This window comes from Rhinolophus sinicus, chromosome 17, assembly GCF_057876585.1.
Source record: "Rhinolophus sinicus isolate RSI-liver-muscle chromosome 17, RSI-T2T, whole genome shotgun sequence".
Lineage (NCBI taxonomy): Eukaryota > Metazoa > Chordata > Mammalia > Chiroptera > Rhinolophidae > Rhinolophus > Rhinolophus sinicus.
Window position 1 is genome coordinate 213,261,933 of NC_142517.1, and position 18,652 is coordinate 213,280,584.

The 18,652-nt window shown below is 44.6% G+C and overlaps 1 protein-coding gene across 7 annotated transcripts in view; it reads left to right on the plus strand.

Moving 5' to 3' along the window:
• Nucleotides 1-18,652, plus strand: part of FARP2 (FERM, ARH/RhoGEF and pleckstrin domain protein 2) — a 99,802-nt gene that overhangs the window by 33,391 nt on the left and 47,759 nt on the right. For all 7 annotated transcript variants that reach the window (XM_074316527.2, XM_074316539.2, XM_074316514.2 and 4 more), the window contains exons 3-7: nt 10,812-10,916; nt 11,702-11,744; nt 12,850-12,928; nt 14,982-15,079; nt 17,345-17,459. In XM_074316527.2, the coding sequence (XP_074172628.2) occupies nt 10,812-10,916; nt 11,702-11,744; nt 12,850-12,928; nt 14,982-15,079; nt 17,345-17,459 (440 nt within the window). The remainder of the gene's footprint in view (nt 1-10,811; nt 10,917-11,701; nt 11,745-12,849; nt 12,929-14,981; nt 15,080-17,344; nt 17,460-18,652) is intronic.

An 18,652-nucleotide genomic window follows, 5' to 3' on the forward strand; every position in this document is an offset into this window, starting at 1 on the left:
TTTGTTGTTTCATTGCTGGGTTGTTGTATAAACAAACCATATACAGAGGGTGCCAAAAAAATGTATACCCATTTTAAGAAAGGAAAAAACTGTATTAAAATTTTAATAACATATACCGATAACAAAAGATGAATACAAGTCACATTTGACTTCTTCAATTACAAGAGGTGCTCAGAGTGGTTCCCATCAGTGCAATTTTAATACAGGTTTTTCCTTTCTTAAAATATGTATAACTATTTTTGGCACCCTTTGTATTATTTATCCATCCTGTTTGATTAACATTTCAGCTGTTTTCAGTTTTTGCCTACTACACATAAAGCTACTGTGAACGTTCTTGAACATGGCTTTTGGTGTACATAAATAGACATTTCTGTTGCATACATACCCAAGACTGGAATTGCTGGGTCACACGGTGTGTATATATGTATGAATAGCTTCAGCAATGCAAGTCTTTTCGCTCGTTTTTCTTTAATTGGATTATTTCTCTTTTCCTTATGATGTGTATATGACCTTTGTTGGATTTTTGTATTGCAAATACCTCCTAGTTTGTGACTTGCGTCTCTCCTATCTTAACAGTCTTGACATACAGAAGTTTATAATTTTCAGGTAGTTCAATTTATCAATCATTCTTTTGTGGTTAATACTTTTTGTGTCCTGTTTGAGAACTATTTGCCTACCTCAAGCTTATTGCTTTACCTTCCCATGATTTGTGTTGAATTAATGTTCGCACATGGTGTGAGATAGGAGTCAATGTTCACTTTTTTCCATGTGGATAGTCACTTCCCTCGATACCATTTGTTGAAAAGACCATCCTTCCTGTGCTGAATGACAGTGGTGCCTTGGCTGTAATCCAGATGACTGTGCGTGTCTGGGTCTGTTTCTGGACTTGTTCTTGGGTTCAGTATACTGGTCAATTTTTGCACCAATACCATAGTATCTTAATTACTGTAGTTTTAGAATATGTCTGGATATCTGAAAGTGTAAGTCTTCCACCTTTGTTCTTTGGTGTTTATGTAATGTTTGAATCTGCTTGTCAGTTTCCACAAACCCAAGCTGCTGGGATCTTAACTGGAACTGCACTGAATCTATAGATGACATGGGGAGAAGTGACATCTATATGGAGGGTGTACCATGTTCATAGATTGGAAGGTACTGAGTACATCTCTCCCTTTATTTAGGTCTTTAGCTTTTCTCAGCAATGTTTCATAATTATTCCTAGGCATTTGATTTTATTTGCCACTGTAAATAGCATTTTTTAGATTTCACTTTCTAGTTTATTATTAGTTTATAGAAACAATTGCTTTTTGTGTAATAACTTTATATCCTGTGACCTCGCTAAATTCATTTAATTCTTATAGTTCATACATAGGTTCTTTTGTTTTCAGCTGCTAAGAGTCTGTATTTTTACATTTTGGTTAACTTTATTTTGAAGCAATCTTAAACTTACAGAAACAAATGCAAAAAGAGTACAAAGAATTTTTTTCCTGACTGTTTGACAGTGGGTTGCCAACACGGTGCCCAGCACCCTTATACTGCAAGTGTATTTCCTACAAACAAGGAGGCTCCTCATCAGTATAATTCAGGGCATTAACACAGGCCCATTCCCACTGTCAGGCCCCCAGGCCCCGTTCAGTTTCTCTTATTGGTCCCACGAGTGTCCGTTATAACAAAGGACCCAGGCCACAGTCACGTCACTGGTGTCCAGCCCGTGACTTTTGACTTCTTCAATTACAAGAGGTGCTCAAAGTGGTTGAGCACCTCAACCACTTTTGAAGATGACAGCAGATACTAGCAGGTGAGTCTCAGATGAGCTCTTTGCTATTTCCTCCTTATTGGATTCAGGTCATGCCTCTTTGGCAGGGTGTTAAGGACTGAACATTTGTGTCCCCAAAATTCATCTATTGGAATCCTAACCCCCACTGTGATGGTGTTAGGGGGTGGGGCCTTGGGAGGTGGTGAGGGTGGAGCTCTTGTGAGTGGGATTAGTGCCCTTATAGATGGTACCCCACAGAGCTTCCTGCACCTTCCACCATGTGAGAACACAGTGAGAAGACTGCCGTCTGGGAACCCTCCCCAGACACAGGATCTGCAGGCACCTTGAACTTGGACTTCCAGCCTCCAAACTGTGAGGAAGACATTCCTGTTGTTTATAAGCCTCCCCATCTGTGATACAGCAGCCCGGACAGACTAGGGCACAGGGTGGCACAGAGGGGTGCTGGGTGCCGCGCGTCCTGTCACGTTGCGTCCTGTCGCGCCCCTGGGGCTGTTCACTTTGACTGCTTGGCTAAGGTGGTACCTGCCAGGCTTCTCCACAGCGAAGGGGCTGTTTTTCCCTCTGTGATTTAGTAAGTACTTTACTCTGAGACACGTAAACATCTCATGCTCGTCAGACTGGCAGTGTAGTCATTCATTCATATCAGTAAGGACTTGTGCATTCTTGTTCTGCTCAGTGGGTTTCCGCCCATCATGTCATTATCTCATCTGATGCTCCATTTGTCCTAGATTTGACCGTTGAGAACTGATCTGTATCCTTTTGACACATCTGCATTGCTCTGAGCACTTCCCTACTTTCTGGAGTAAAATGTTCTGGGTTCATCTTGTCCTCTTCCTGCCCCAGACCTGGCATCAGCCCTTCCTCCAGGGAAGATGCGTGCGCAGGCTGTGCTCCCTGCTTCCCGAGTTTGCTGATCTCAGGACCGCTCGCTGGGCAGGGCGAGGGGCTGTGGCCCTGTCTGCCAGGCTCCCCTCCCACGGAGTGCTCCCTGCCGCTGCTTCGGCAGCCACCCCACTCTGGGCTGCTGTCTCTGCTGACTTCCCCTTCACTAAGGATAATCCCTCACCCCACCTGGGTTTTAACATCCTGCACTTGCCCCTGTGTGCAAACAGTGCCCCTCCCCCACCCATGCTCAGCCTATATTTTTTATTGTTGAAAAAAATGTGTCGACAAAAAAAAATAGGTTAGTACATGCTCATGATACAAATTTCAAAAAATGTAGAAGAATGTGCAGTCACAGAGCTCAGCTCTCTGGAGCCCACCACCGTCCATTCCCAGTTACTGTGTTCCTTCCAAGGATTGATGCGTGTCTGCGCCTTTGTGTCTGTGTGTCCCCCGTGCAGAGATGTCATAGGCATTGCTCTGCAGCAGCTCGCTTTTGGCCCTGCCAGTGTGTCTTGGAGGCCTTTCTGTTTTGGTGCGTAGAGAGCAGCCTACATCTAAATGCCCCGAAAGGCATGGATGTGCCACAAGGCATTAGCCTGCCCTGTGCTGGTCGGTGTAGGGCGTCCTTCTCCGTGGCTACTGGAAGCGTTGTTGTAACAAATCTCGATGTGTGTGCAAGCTTCTGAGAAGTGGGGCTTTCGAGAGGATGGTGTGCATGTGAAAATTCTGGTAGGTAGTTCCAGCCTGGCCTCCACAGGCGTGGTACCGGCCTGCAGGCACGCCTGTTTCCCACACTCCCGATACCGATACCGGCCTGCTTTCAGACTTTGAGACTTTGGAGTCGCAGTTCAATTTTCATTTGCATATCTCGCATTATGGGTGCAGGGAGCCTCTTTTTGTGTGTTTAAACGTCATTTAGGGTTGTTTTGTGAACAGCCTGTTCTTTTGCCCATTTTTCTACTCCGTTCATAATTTTTTTTAATTTTTCTTTTTTAAACTTTTATTTATTTAAGTGTGTTTTTCCAGGACCCATCAGCTAGCTCCAAGTCAAGTAGTTGTTTCAGTCTAGTTGTGGAGGGCGCAGCTCACAGTGGCCCATGTGGGAACAAACCAGCAACCTTGTTAAGAGCACCGCGTTCTAACCAACTGAGCCATCCGGCCGCCCCCATAATCTTTTTACTCACTGATTTTTTGCAGTTTGCTATGTTTTAAAGAAATTAGCTCTTTGTCTGTAATAGGAACTATAAATTTTTGTTTTCCTGGTTTGTCTTTGAAGGAGTCTTTTTGACTTTACAGTGTTTCTGTCTTGGCAGACATTTTCTATTTTTGTGTTTTCAGTCTCTGAAGCCTCCTGTTATGGCTTTTAGCTTCTGGGGAGTGCTGAAAATGGCCTTCTCCCCAACCAGAGCACAAAACAAAATTATCTCATTGCAGTACTTTGATGAATAGATGTTTTTGTGTTTAGATGTTTTACTCACCTTGAAATTATTATGTGAGGTAAGAGTACAACCTTATTTTTTCCAGATGGGTACCTAATAGTATGTATTGAAAAATCTGTTTCCTTCCCGCTGTTTATTTGAAATGGCACTCTTATCAGACACCAGTATTTTATGTACTTGGATATAGTTCTTCATCTACTATTCTGTTCCGTTGATTTGTCTTTGTAGACCTGCACCCGTACGAAACATTTTAATTCCTATGCTTTCTCAACAATTCAAATACCTAATAAGGCTAGTCCTCCCCTATTTTTCTTTCTCAGAATATTCTTAGCCATTTTTGCATTTAAAAAATATATCAACTCTAGAATCACCCTCTCAGGTTCCTCAAGGAATCCTTTGGTACTTTTATCAGGACAGTGTGGATGGAATCTGTGGAATAATTCAAGGGGGCCTGGCATCTCGGGGGGGATGTTTCTCTCCAGAACGTGGTGTGCCCTCCCCCTCTTCACACCTCTTCTCTGCTGCCCCCTTCTCTCTCGTAATAGTGTTTTTTAAATTCTCTCCATAAAGCTTTCTTTTATGGTTAGATTTATTCCAGGATATTTCCACTTTTTTGTTGCTGTTACAAATGTGGTTGTTTCTTCCTTTCTATCCTGAAAATGGTGGTTAATTGTGTCTGTGAAGGCTATTGATATCTGTATAGTAATTCCCCCCCCCAACTGAATTCCATATTTTTCATAATAGTTTTCTAGTTGATGTTCTTAGATTTTCAAAGTTAATTATCGTATCTGCAAATAATGACAGTTTTGCTTCCTCTTTTCTGATTGTTTACCTCTCGTTTCTTTGTCCATTTTGATGTCAGTGTTACATAGTAGTGATGGGGTGTACTGGAGGCGTGGCCTTGTCTTGTTAGGTGTTGAAGAATCACATATGTCTTTCCTGTTTTGTTAGGAATTTATGCCAGGAGTGGAGATTGAATTGTATCGGATGCCTTCTCAGCATCTCTGATGCTGGGACGGTCATAGGATTGTGTTTTTTTCTGTGGGTCTATTAATATGATATAGTGGTGAATGTTTGACGTTATACTGAACTATGCTCTGTCTTTGCATAATTTTACTTGGTTATGGCATATAGTACTCTCAGTTGTTGCTTGGTTTATGTTGGCTGATATTTTACTTGGAATAATTTTATTGATGTCCATAAATGGACATTTTTCTGTAGGTTGTGTGTATGTGGATTTGTTTAGAATTTGGGGGTTCTTTTTCATCAAATAGATTTAGAAGGAATTCCCCCACTCAGAAACACTGTGCTTTGGATCAATTTGAATAGTTTGGAAATGTCTGTTCCTGCCTCGTTTACGAAAACACCTGATTCTGATGGTTTTTGTAGGAGCTCAGTATGTATTCCAGGTGACACAGAGAATACAAAATTCCTTTTGTTACTGAACATAGGATAATTGACTTGGCAAAAGTTTTTTAGTTTAGTAAAATTTACTTCAAGAGGTTAAACATACACATATATATACACATATACACATAAACATATATACACATACATATACACATAGACGTGTGCATACATGTCTGTATGTGTATTTGTACATGTGTACGTATATATGTGTATCATACCTGTGTGTGTTTATATGCATATCCATGTGTGTGTCCATGTGTACAAGGTCAGACAATTAAGTTCATGAACTCATCCTAGAAAAAGTGCTCCATACCTCACTGCTGAATATCACTACGGTCACCTTCGAAGCACTCTCCTTGGGAAGCTATGCACCGATGCCAGTGCCTAGTCCACCTTTCAAAGCAATTTTGGAACTCTTTTTCTGGAATGGCCATCAGAGCTGTTGTCATATTACCCTTGATGTCCTGAATGTCATCAAAATGTGTTCCTTTCAGTATTTCCTTTATCTTCGGGTAAAGAAGGAAGTCATTGGGGGCCAGATCAGGTGAGTAGGGAGGGTGTTCCAATACAGTTATTTGTTTACTGGCTAAAAACTCCCTCACAGACAGTGCTGTGTGAGCTGGTGCATGGTCGTGATGCAACAGCCATGAATTGTTGGTGAAAAGTTCAGGTCGTCTAACTGTTTCACGCAGCCTTTTCAGCACTTCCAAATAGTAAACTTGGTGAACTGTTTGTCTAGTTGGTACAAATTCATAATGAATAATCCCTCTGATACCAAAAATGATTAGCAACAGCGTTGTGACAAGTTTGCGAACTTAATTGTCTGACCTCATATTTGTTCATGTGTGTATGTATGTATGCATGTCCGTACATGTGTGTCCATACGTGTGTCATGCAGGTGTATGAATGTGTGTGTATGTGTTGTGTGTGTGTGTAAATACAAACACATGTAAACTGTGGTTTTGTACCCAACCTTATGGGCCCTATTCTGGGTGCTGGCCCTGCAGGATGATGGTGCATCGTGACCATGCCCGCGTGCGTGTGCTGCCTACTCGATGTGCTTCGGTGCCCTCAGTCCCAGCATACAGGTCTCCTGGAATGGGAGACCTGTGGAAACCAGCAGTGAGGACTCGGTCGGTTGGCAGTGGGTGGCATGGGTGGGGCTGTTACCCAACACCCAAGCAGCCACGGGGCAGGCTCGGCCGTTGGAAAAGAAGAGAGAAGGCCTGAGGGTAGCAGAGCAGTGGCCTATGGCTTGGCGGTTAGGCCATTGGTGGCACAGCTGCAGGTGCTGACCTTGGAGAGTCACGGATGACTCTCAAGGGTGAGGCGCAGTCTGCGCCCTTTAGAGTCCCCACCAAGTGGGAGGAACGCGCCCAAACAGGCAGATGTGTAGACAGCAACTTGAGAGCGCAAGTGCAAGCACCAGGGGAGACGGTGGTTGGGGAGCTGGCTGCTGTCGGGGCCCCACCGGTGAGGTGCCTTACCAGGTGCTCGGGACATGTTGGAGGCCGACAGATGGAAGTGACAGGGAATCGTCCTGTGAGGGCGCAGTCTGGGAGTGCAGGCCATCCCTGGACAGGTGAGGCCAGGTCGTGTACGGCTCTGCTTACCAAGCTGGGGCTGCTGTGTTCCTGGCGGAGCCTGTGGCGCCTCCCGTCCCCACCCCGCCTGCAGTCCTGCAGTGACATGATCCCCTCTGGCAGCGGGGAGAACAGTGAGGCGGGATCGCGGTGGTCATCCTGGTGGAGGGGGCTGAAAGCATGGAGAGGGCGCATGGCTTTGAGAGAACTTTCTAGGGTGGTCTTATAACCAGGGCTTGTGGAGCTTTCACAGGAGTTGGTTGTAGCAAACTGCAGGATTTCCCCAATTTCTGAACTGCTCCCTACCTCGAGGGGACCTGAGAGCCTGGTGCCCACTAGAGCGCTGGCAGCCCCTCCAGTGCCCACCGGCCACATCAGAGGAGCTCCGAAGAGCCGGTGTTAGAGGGACAGACCCACGAGGTTTGCTGTCCTTTACAAGTTGCATTTGCCATGTGAGCTCGCTGTAGCTCCTCTTCCGTGCTGTTTCTCTTAGTTACAGCGGGGTGCAGTTGGATCTCTTCAATAAGAGCTCTCATTTTAGGAGCGGGAACACTCCTTGGACACGCAGCGAGGAAGTCTGTCAGGTAAACCCTTCAGGACAATGGAGATTTGCCTCTCCCCCACTTCAATGTATTATTTTTAATTACAAAACTGGCATGCCTTTAATGAAAAATTCTGACGTTACAAAAGTTAATAAGTTAGATGAAAGTGAAGGCCCTCATCCCCATCCCCCACCTCTGTTCGTCCTTCTGCAGTGGTTACCTTTATAGATGGGTGTGCACACATCTGGGAGCCTTTATCTCTATCCCAGTTAGTGATACAGTTCTGGATCTATTTTGAGAAGATCCCAAGACAATTTGAGAAAATTTTGGCTGACAAGAGCATACTGATGACTGTCCCGATGAGCACGGGCCCTTTAAAGTCAGAAGTGATCACCCCTGGGCTGGGTGGCCCCTGACCGTGGACCTCATAGTTTCCACCTCCAGGCTCGCTCTGGGCCAACTTCCAGTCTCTATGCTCCTCTTCCAGAGCTTCCGGGTCCGTAGTCTTGTTCCTGGGCCACCTGACTGATTTTTAAGGCCAGAGGATTTGCTTCCATCTCTCCATGACCACGCCTTGGCCAAACCACGGTTTCTGTTGATTCAGTTACAACACGTGGTCCTGCTGGGGCTGATCATAGCTTTATAGCTGCACATAAGCCTCCTTGAACCCAGTTGCCTCTGGTAATTCCGAGGCGCAGGCAGCACAGTCATTGGGAGTCACTGTAGAACTCACACCCTTAAATGTGTGGTCAGCTGCTATAGCTCTTGCCACATCCAGATTGGACATTGACGGTGGCTGAGCATCCCTTACCTCTGTTTCACGTGAATGCAGCTGACATTTAAAATCTCAGTGCACTTCCCCCAACTTGTCCAGAGGAAAGTAAAGTGGACACTTCATCAAGAAATGGAGAAGCAGCACATGGTGGCCATTGCTGCTGCATGAATCTTTGCTCCCAAGCTCAAAGGTGACAGTATAAATGCAGATGGCACTGCATAAATGCAGCATATTTCAGCCTTCAGTGTTGGAAAGGTATTTCCAAATATAGACTCAAAATATCCTCAGGTGTTTGATTCTAACCTAGAGCCAGAGATTCTGTCCTGCAAATGCAACCTGTAGCATTGGGAAAGGACCCATTCTTTGTCTCTTGCGTCAAAATCTTCCATCTTCTAGAGTCTAGAGCAAGATGTGGGTCTACATCTTGAAATATGTGCCTTGAAAAGAATTACTAACCTGTAGAAAACTTATCTTACTTTGAATAAATTCTCAGTTACAGAAGCCTGTGGAAATATCAAAATAAAGCATCAGAAGAAGCAGTGATGTTAAAAGTCATTAAGTGAGGGGATAACCTGAAAAATAAAGTTCTGTGTGCCCAAACTGTCAAAAAAAAATAAAAAAGATCGTGTAGTGGAGCAGCTGGTTAGCTTGGTTGGAGCAGGTGCTCTTAACAACAATGTTGCCGGTTTGATTCCCACATGGGGTGGTGGGGTTCGCGGTCCGTCCCCCCCCCAACTATACTGAAAACAGGAACTGGACTTGGAGCTGAGCTGCGCCCTCCACAACTAGCTTGAAGGACAACGACTTGACTTGGAGATGATGGGCCCCGGAGAAACTCACTGTTCCCCAAAAAATTTTTTTTTAAATAAAAATAAAGATGGGTGTACAGCCTCCCAGACTTGTTTCTATTATATATAAGTGGGGGGGGGAGGGTGCATGTTTTATGCAGTGGGATCAGATCACATACACTGTAGAGACATGGGAACTGTTTTTGTTGATTAAACTAGTCTTGGACTTTATTTCATGATAGTACAGGCAGGGTTCTGTTTTTTTTTTAAGGGTTTCATAACTTTCAGTTATGGATGCACCATTTTTTATTTTACCAGTTCTTTACTCAGTTTGCCCCTGCATATGTAGCTCTGTCTAGTTGTGTGAGAATATCTGTAGGAGAAAGTTCTAGAAGTGGAATTGCTGGAGAAAGGTATTTGTGCATTTTATTTTTAGTTCAGAATTGCATGTTATTTTGTTTTTATTAATTTCAGGTGTACAAAACAACATAATAACTAGACATTCACAGCCCTCACAAAGTGATCACTCCAACAAGTCTACTACCCATCTGACATCATACAAGCTGTTCCAATGCCATTGACTGTACTCCCTATGCTGTACTTTACATCCTGTGACTATATATATATTTTAATTATAGTTAACTATTTGTACACTTTTTAAGTTTTGGGGTGTTTTCAAATTATCCCAGAGATCATGTGAGTGTTCCCTCTCCCGTCGGTGTGTGGATGTGGTTGTCACCCTACGGCCACACCACTGTCACCATCATCATCCTTCTAACACTCTTTGGTGTCTGAAAAAGGGTATCTCACCATTTATTTCATTTATTACTAGAGGGCTTTATTTCATTTATTTCTGTATGCCTAACAGCCATTTGTATTTCTTCGCCTGATTCATAAGAGCAATCTGAGAGACAAATTATCTTTTTTTTTCAGTATGATTCTAGATTGTAACTTTGTTCAGTGTCTTTCTATTCAGAAGTTTTTCATTATTATTTAATCGCATCTCTCAGTTTTTCCTTTCTGCTATGCTTAGGAAGACTTACTTATCCCAAGATTGTGGAAATATTCTGTTTTAGTCTAGTATTTAGTCCACTGGAATTTCTTTTTGGGGCCAGTGTGAACCAGGGATCTAACTTCATTTTTCTTGTAAATGAAGAGCTGGTTGCCCCACCTCATTTGAGACTAGTCCGAGCTCTTCTCACTAATGTGAAATGTTACCAAGTAATAAGTCATTCATTGAGATCTTATGTAAACATGGACTGTGAGACCCACCTATTTAGTAAAAATCAGAATTTGATAAAATGTTTATTACTGAGGCCGAAAATGGTTTCTATAGCTGAAAGTTACAAAGAAGTATGACTGAAGACACTGAGAATGTGAAATGGAAGGAATGTTTCAGCTTTATTTTGGTGTCAGTTTCCGAGCACAAAGTCCTAGGCTCACTTGTTTGCGGCGCTTGCTGCAGGATGCTTTGTAAGCCGTCCTGGAAGGTGAAGTGAAGCGGGAATGAGATGTCATGGTGTCGTCGTGTAGGAGTCACTGTGTGCCACTGTGCATCAGTTGTCCTTTAAAGTCATGTAATCCTTTTCATGCTTTTTCTCACCTGTCACCACAGCCGAAATCTGATGGCCAGGTGTTACTGACACAAGTGTGGAAGCGTCTGAATCTGATGGAGTACGACTACTTTGGGCTGGAGTTCCAGAACGTTCCATCCTTCTGGGTACGTGCTTCTCATCCGCCTTTGGGAAGAGGCTCCAGGTGTGTCGTTAAGTGCTCGTGGCGCCCATGGGTCACAGAGGACCTACTGTAGTGACATAAGCAAGATATTTGGTCACTGCACGTCCCTACTGTCACAGCTGTACTAGGACGGTCCAGCTGCAGGGACTATGTTTGCCTGTGACCTGAACCTGCTCGCATCCTCCCTCAATTGGTTCCATCTGCCTGCACACGTGCAAGGAACCCTCTCTCCATATGCACATACTGCGTGGGAATCATTTTGTAGTGGGTTTCGAGCAAACTGTTTTACCAAACTGGTTGCACTTCATTTCATTTAACAGGTGAATCTTTAGAGGTGCAGAGCTCTGATATTTATTAATATAGGCGGGACTGTTTTACAGAAACCACAATCAACCACCTAGTTTGAAAAGCACAGTGGAGCTCTGGCCACTCCGTTACGCAGTGGTCGTCTCATCAGTTTGTTGGTAGATGCAGTGTGTATGCAGTATTTGTTTGGCCTTCACCGGCACCCCAGATAATTGAGAAGCCCTTCCTGCACGTGGTCGCACCAGCATCCTGTGACCTGTGGAGGTGCCCGTGAAGCCCAGCGTCTCAGAGCAGGCACTGCGAGGCCTCAGTTTGTTCTGCCAGAACTGGGCTGGGGTGTGCGCAGGAGGGCCACAATATCGCTGCCTAAACGTCTCTCCTAACTATGTTTTTGTATTTTGTAAAATACCAAATGGAGAAATCACATAATGGATTTGTTCTCTTTTCTTAAATGCTCCTTAGATTTGGCTCGAACCTATGAAACCCGTCATTAGGCAAGTACGAAGTAAGTGCTTTTCTTTAACTCTTTAAAATTCTGTTCATTTAAGATTCTGTCCCAATTCAGGGCATGTCCAATGTTCACTTCACAGCTCTGGATGGCAGTGCAGTGAGCGCTGGCAGCAGGGAACCTGGAAGTCACTGTGCTGTTTAAATATAATAGATGTGGGGTGGGCGGTACTTTCTCTCGTGGTTCCCAGTTACTTGCCTTGAGTCTGGAAGTAATAGGACATGCTTCTTGGTATCACTTTATGTGACCAATATGCAAAAACAAGTATGCGATTTCTCTCTAAGCTGTGAAAAGACATTGAGGTTCTTCCTTTAATTGGCATTCTGAACAAAATAGTTAATACTGTTCTGTAATTATAAACATAATTGTTTTTGTTAGTCTCTATTACAGTTTAAAAATTAAGGCATATAGTAATGCTTCCTTGTTCTTACGTAATTGCAAGGGATGAAATCTCTAGTATGAATTCACCTGGAACTTTTTTGGTCCTAAACTGAGGAGAAAAGGATGTGTGGAAGTAACTTCATTATTCACTGGTAAGCTAGGGCTGTTTAGGTCGCCATAGCATGTTAGCAAAACTGCTCTTTTCTTTTGGTGCAAATTACATGGCTGTGTTATTAGAAACTTGCAATAAAGCTAAGATACTCAGATGAGCTAATTTATGTTTTTTTCTTTATGGTAATCAGGTTGTCCTAGATCAGTATAGCGAGTGATGATTTTTCTTTCAGTGAAGTATATAAGGATTTTAAAACTAATTTTTTAGTTATTACTATTAATCATGTGAACACCCTTTTTTATCATTATTTTAATTCTAAAATATAAATAAGAATATATTTCAAAATTTAATGTGCAGTTTCCCACCCGTTTTTAGGGTTTCCTTAAGTAATCTCTGCTAAACACAAAAGATTTAAACTTTTTTCTTTTATATATATGACTAGTATTTGGGACTCATAATTTCGTGTCTAGGAAATTCCTTAATATCTCATTTGAAAAGATTCCCTTTAACAGTCCACTTGAAAGCACTAGCTCAGCCATACCATATGTGGGACGAAAGCAAATCAGAGATTGGCCTTATTTGTGAAGTTTAAATTTTTTCTTTTTATAGGGCCAAAGAATGCAATGCTTCGCCTAGCGGTGAAATTTTTCCCACCTGATCCGGGTCAGTTGCAAGAAGAATACACACGGTAAAGAGCCTATTCTGAACTGCAGCCGCTCTCAGTGGGGCCTTGAATTCACCTGTGTTTCCCGCAAGTGCTCAGGGTACATTTATACAAAGAACGAATGAGCCCACGATGCACATAAAAACTGTAATCAGTGTGTCATCGTTAAAAGTTAAAGCATTTTGGCAATTAACCCTTGCACAAACACAAATGCAAATAGGACTTGGAAGAAAGGTGTGTGAGACAAATTTGAGAATAAAAAATGGGGCATTAGGGTTCGGCTGAACAGACATCCCCAAATGGGCATAGATTTATACATATGCATAAAGTTCTTAGGAATTTTGCCTGTATATTTACTTGTCAACAAAATACATTTACTTGGGAGAAGTATCAAATGTGGGTGGGCAAAAACTTCCCGTGGTTTTTCTTTGTGCTGCTCTTGAATTCAAGGTTGGTTCTTTGCAGAAATCATTGAAAGAAAACAACATTTACAGTTGTTTCTTCTGGGGAACGGAATTGTGGAAGGTTTTTTTTCCTTGTCTTTTCTGTACCAATTTTGTAATGAAGAATAAAGCACCAGGTCAGATGTGAAATGAAGTGGAATGTGATGGTGTAACTGTCAGGCCTTCCTTATGAAACATGGACTCATGCCTGCAGCCTAGATGTCCTAGGAGCCTCTTTCCAGGGGTTTTGCAGGTCTTTTACCATCACAAAACCATAGACTGTCAGCTGGGAGGAAATGTTGAGATTACAGTCGTTCAGCTCCTTATTTGACAGGTGAGGAAATGACCCCCAATGTGGCCAAAGTGTTTGTAGCGTGAACACAGAACTTAATCGCATATTAAATACCTGACATTCACCAAAAAATCCCTTTTGAGGGAATAACTTATAAATATATGTACCTGGAAAATGATGAGTAACTAGAAGTGTTACCTAAATTCTGGGCCCTAAGCCCAAGCCATGTTTGTGCAGAAGGTCCTTTTTTTTAAATTTTATTAAAAAACACACGTTTGTGGTAAGAGAAGAAGAATGTTAGCATCAAGCTGTGCAGAGTGCAGAACGTTCCCTTCACTGCCTGCCGCTCACTCTCCCAGAAGCTAACGGGAGTGTGTTTTCCAGGTGAATTCACAGCAGAGCACAAGTCGACCTAGGGCTTTAAAGAGACTGTTGTGCCACGAGCAGTGTCAAACTGTGCACACGGAACTACAGCTCAGTTGGTTTTTACCCACGTGTCCCTAGCAGACCATGGCATCTTTCCTTATTAGTGTACATGTGGCTGTACCCATCCTCGTGTTGGTGCATGTGTGGGTTATTTCCAGTTTTCTTCTTATGACACTGCAGATAAACACCCTTGTCTACATATCTTTGTGAACTCTGAAAACGCCTCTGGAGGAAAAGTCCATAGAAGTGGAATTGCTGCGTTACAGGGTTTGCACATTTAAATTTTAAGGGAATACAGTAAAGTTGAACAGTTTGCACTAGAGTGTAAATTCCAAAAAGGGGAGAGAGAGTCTTGTTCACCATTGTGTTTCCAGATCCAAGAACGGTGCCTAGACCATAATATGTGCTCAGTAGTTATTTGTTGATGGAATAAATGAATATATAAATATTTTCAAAGTGCCTTCTCTACTTATACCCCCACTGGTGGTATTCAGGAGTGCCTGTTCCTCAGATGCTAGCCAAGACCAGACGGTATCAGTCTGCTTAAAAATTTCCTAGCTACATTCTAAGCTGTATCTTAATTGGATGTTTCTGCTCTTTCGCACAAAATCATGAGTGCACTTGTGTGTGTAACAGCAGTAACGTGGATTTGTGAGTTCCCCCAAAGTGTGTAGTGCTGTAGGGTGTGTGTGCCAGGAAGGCACAAGTGCGTTCACATCCAGCGCTCCTGCGTCCGGCACTGTGTCCCTCAGCTCTTGTGAAGGACTACTTGTCACTTGTCCTTTGCTCACTGTCTGCTCTAATGTCACCAGTTGCTGCTGCTTCCTGGAGCTGTGTGCTGTCCTGCAACGGAGGCAAGGGGAGTGTGTTGTAGAACCTTTGGAGTTGCTCTCTGATGTTTTGCACTCCCTTCTAGGTACTTGTTTGCCCTGCAACTTAAGAGAGACCTCCTGGAAGAGCGTCTGAGCTGCACAGACACCACGGCGGCCCTCCTCACTTCCCACCTTTTGCAGTGTTAGTAGTGTCTCCAGGCCTGAGGGAGGCGTGTGTGATGGGTGTGGGGGGGGGTGGGGGGGGCAGGTTGCACATGTTTTGATAAGCTGAAGACTAACTTCTACAAGTGGGATTCCTGGAGGCAAACAGTCTGCACTAGGAAACAGGCATGAGGACCAGGCGTGGGCCTCGTGCATTCTTTCGGGTCCTCTCACGTTTGATCCTTCGTGCATTTTACTGCAAACCTCTTCAGAGTATGAGCCAGACTTGGACTCTCAGCACCCCAGAAAGAGGCCTTTTTGGGGTGACCATCACAGCCCCTCTGGTGACAAGTTAGGCGTTACACCCTGAGGGAAAAGTGAACATTTCTTAGTATGTCGCACAGAGCACGAGATGGTTCGGAAGTCTGTGAAGAACCATAGTTGCTTCAAAGATAAACGAGAAATGTCAGGAGAGGTTCTGACAAGAGGTGTGTGCTTGGCCAGCTGGCGCGATAGAAGGAAGGAGACATCCACACTGCTGCCGGCCCACCCTGTTCCTGCCACAGAATGCGTGCTTCCGAACTTAGAAGGCAGGAAGTTTCAGAAAGCTTAGGAATTAATAAGTATATGGGTTAGTTTGCAGTTTACTGGGCTCTTCCCTGACATGCTTTCAGATAGCAAATTTTATCAGTGGTTTGCCATCGGACGCTGTGGGGCTTGTTGACCCTCATTGAGATAAGTTTTCAAAGTGACTTACCATGTTTTGCCCTGTATAATGTGCACTTTTTTGCCCAAATTTGTGAGGGAAAAGTAAGGATGCACGTTATACATGGGTAGTATAATTCTGTATCTATATAAATGTTTTTAATTCTTTTATTTATGCTTATAAGTTAACAGTATAATCATAAATAAGTAAATGCTAAAATTGCTATCTAATACAAAAAAACAAGTACTTAAATATAAACAAATAAAAATTTGAATTAAAAAATTAAAACGAGGGCCGGCCCGATGGCTCAAGTGGTTGGAGCGCCGTGCTCCTAACGCCGAGGTCACAGGTTCGATTCCCACAGGGACCAGTGAGCTGAGCCCTCTACAGCTAAGATTGTGAACAACGGCTCTCCCTGGACCTGGGCTGCTGTGTGCTGCTGTGGGCTACCCTGTGCTGCTAGGAGTAGCTGGTGGCCAGTGTGAGCGGCGGTGAGCTTCTGTGAGTGGCTGACCAACGACCGACTGCTGGGGGAACACAAGGCTCATAACACCAGCAGGGGCCAGGGAGCTGTGTCCTACACAACTAGACTGAGAAACAACGGCTTGAACGGGGGTGTGGGGAGGGGAAGCAAAAAGGGGGGGAGGAATTAAAACAAAGTTTGGGCCAAAAATATGGCGTGCACGTTATACATGGGAGCACATTATACACGGCAAAATATGGTAGTTATTTTTTATTTAGCCTGAAGTCTTCTCAGGTAGGCAGGTGGCTTTTCTGTGACACTTGCTTGAGGGCTCTGTGTACAGCTTAGTTATGTTATAACAACTTGCCCGACTAGGATTTTCACCTTTGAAGGGTGCTGCCTAGATTGAAGGATGCTAGAGACATGACAGCCAAATGCAACGTACGATTATAAACTGGGCCTTTTTGCCGTAAAAGACAAGCAGTTGGTAAAACAGATAGGGCCTGAGGCTCGGGTGTCACTGCAGATCACCGCAGATCACCGTCCTGTCCTGATCTGGGTGGTTGTGCTACACTTAGGAGTGCGGAAGTCTTGGTTGGTAGAAAATTCACACTAAAGTGGGACACTCTGCATGCAACCTTTCTGTGCATTTGAAATTGTCTTGAAACAAAAAAAAAGTATATTGCTTAATATTATGGGGCTTTAACTACTATTTTTAAAACATTTATAGCCTGAAAACACATGAAATTAGAGACATTGTTCCTTAAGAATTTGAGAGGCCCTGAAGGAGAAACTATTTAAAATACATCATCCTGGTCATGATAGTCTCGGCACAACCGGTGGATAAAATGTGATTTAAAACGCAGACACTCAGTCACGTGGCCGTTTGCCTCCAGAGTCCCTTAGCTGCGTGTTTGTTCTTCAAAACCCAAAACATTCTCCTTAGCTGCTGTTTATTTGCCTTTGATAAGATAAAATATTTGGAAAAATCAAATATAAACTCTTGTTTATTTAAGGATATATAATTTAGTACAGATTTAGGATAATTTTTTCTAGTTGTAATTTGTGTATTTGCATGTACAAACACTTGTATTTTGCTTTATTTAAAAATTAAAATTACTGACCTATTATCTCAGCGGAAATTGGAGATTATGACGAAGCCCAGGACCGCGAGCACCTCCGAGTTCACACATACCTGCCCCGTCAGGAGCGCTCTTTGGAGAAGATACTAGAATTCCATCGGAAGCACACGTGAGTCAGTGAGTCAGTCAGAATTGGCTGCGAATGGCAGAGGTGGCCCTCTGAGAGCTCAGCGCGCATCTTCGGTTGCCTGAGACTTGGCAGTCGGGATTTTCTGGACTGAAGTGAGGGACAGTACGGGGGGGCGGGGGGGGGGGCGCTGAAGAGAGATGGGGGCAGGGCCATGAGAAGGCAGAGCCAGGGATGGGGACTGTGACCTCACCAAGGGGAGCGAGCCCTCCCTGGTGGGGACTCTGGATGAGCTGGCCTGACCCTTGTGAAGGAGCCAGTGAGGTGCCAGGTTATTCTGCCAGGTGGCATCGTGGAGGGGAGCTCTGCTGGAAGCCAGCACCTTCCGCAGTGGGCTGGGGGCCTCCTGTTGGTCAGTCACTGCACTGGGTGGCGGGGGCAGCACAGAGCAGGACTCCCAGTCAGGGACACGCTGCCCGCTAGGGCTGCATGCGCACTGCCACCCACCAGAACCTAGGGGTGCCTGGCACCGGGGCGGGCACTGCGTGCACAATGTGTCACTGTAACCTGTGACACATGAGCTAGAATGGCAGGCAGTGGGGAGGAACAGTGAGGATAGAAGGGTCGAGAGGGTGCCGAGGGGGCATTCCAGTCACGGGCAGGAGGCAAAGGTGCTGGCGGGACTGACTTGTGGGAAGGAGGACCCAGCATGGCACCCGCAGCTCTGGTTTCACGGTGGAGCAAGTACAAGTGCCCATGGCGAGCCAGGCTCTGCGCCAGGCTGCATGTCATCCTTCAATGCCATGTGTGACGTGCTGTTGTCACCGCTTTTTCATATGGCGAAACTGAGCCAAGGCCTGAGCTCCGTTTTGGGTATGACAGTTTGGGGCACCTCTCGGTGTCACGGTTCAGCACCCCTGGGCCACCCTACGGAAGCCACGGGACTGGGGCTCGTTAGAGCTCTGGCTCTGTTTCCAGGATGCCCTTGGCTTGGCTTCTCTCAAGTGTTGCCTTTATTCTGACTGGGAAGCTCCAAGTATCACAGCCAGACCCTGAGGACCAGCCGGACAAGAACCCTGTCCCAGTGCCAGCCCAAAGGAGACAGTCACTTGTTCAGGATCTGTCCCTGGAGTTGGGGACAGGGTTCCTTCCTGCCGAGACACACAGAGACAGGGCCGGACACGTGGAGGAAGGGTAGTGGGTGCTGCACTGTGACGTTTCCCCACACACACAGC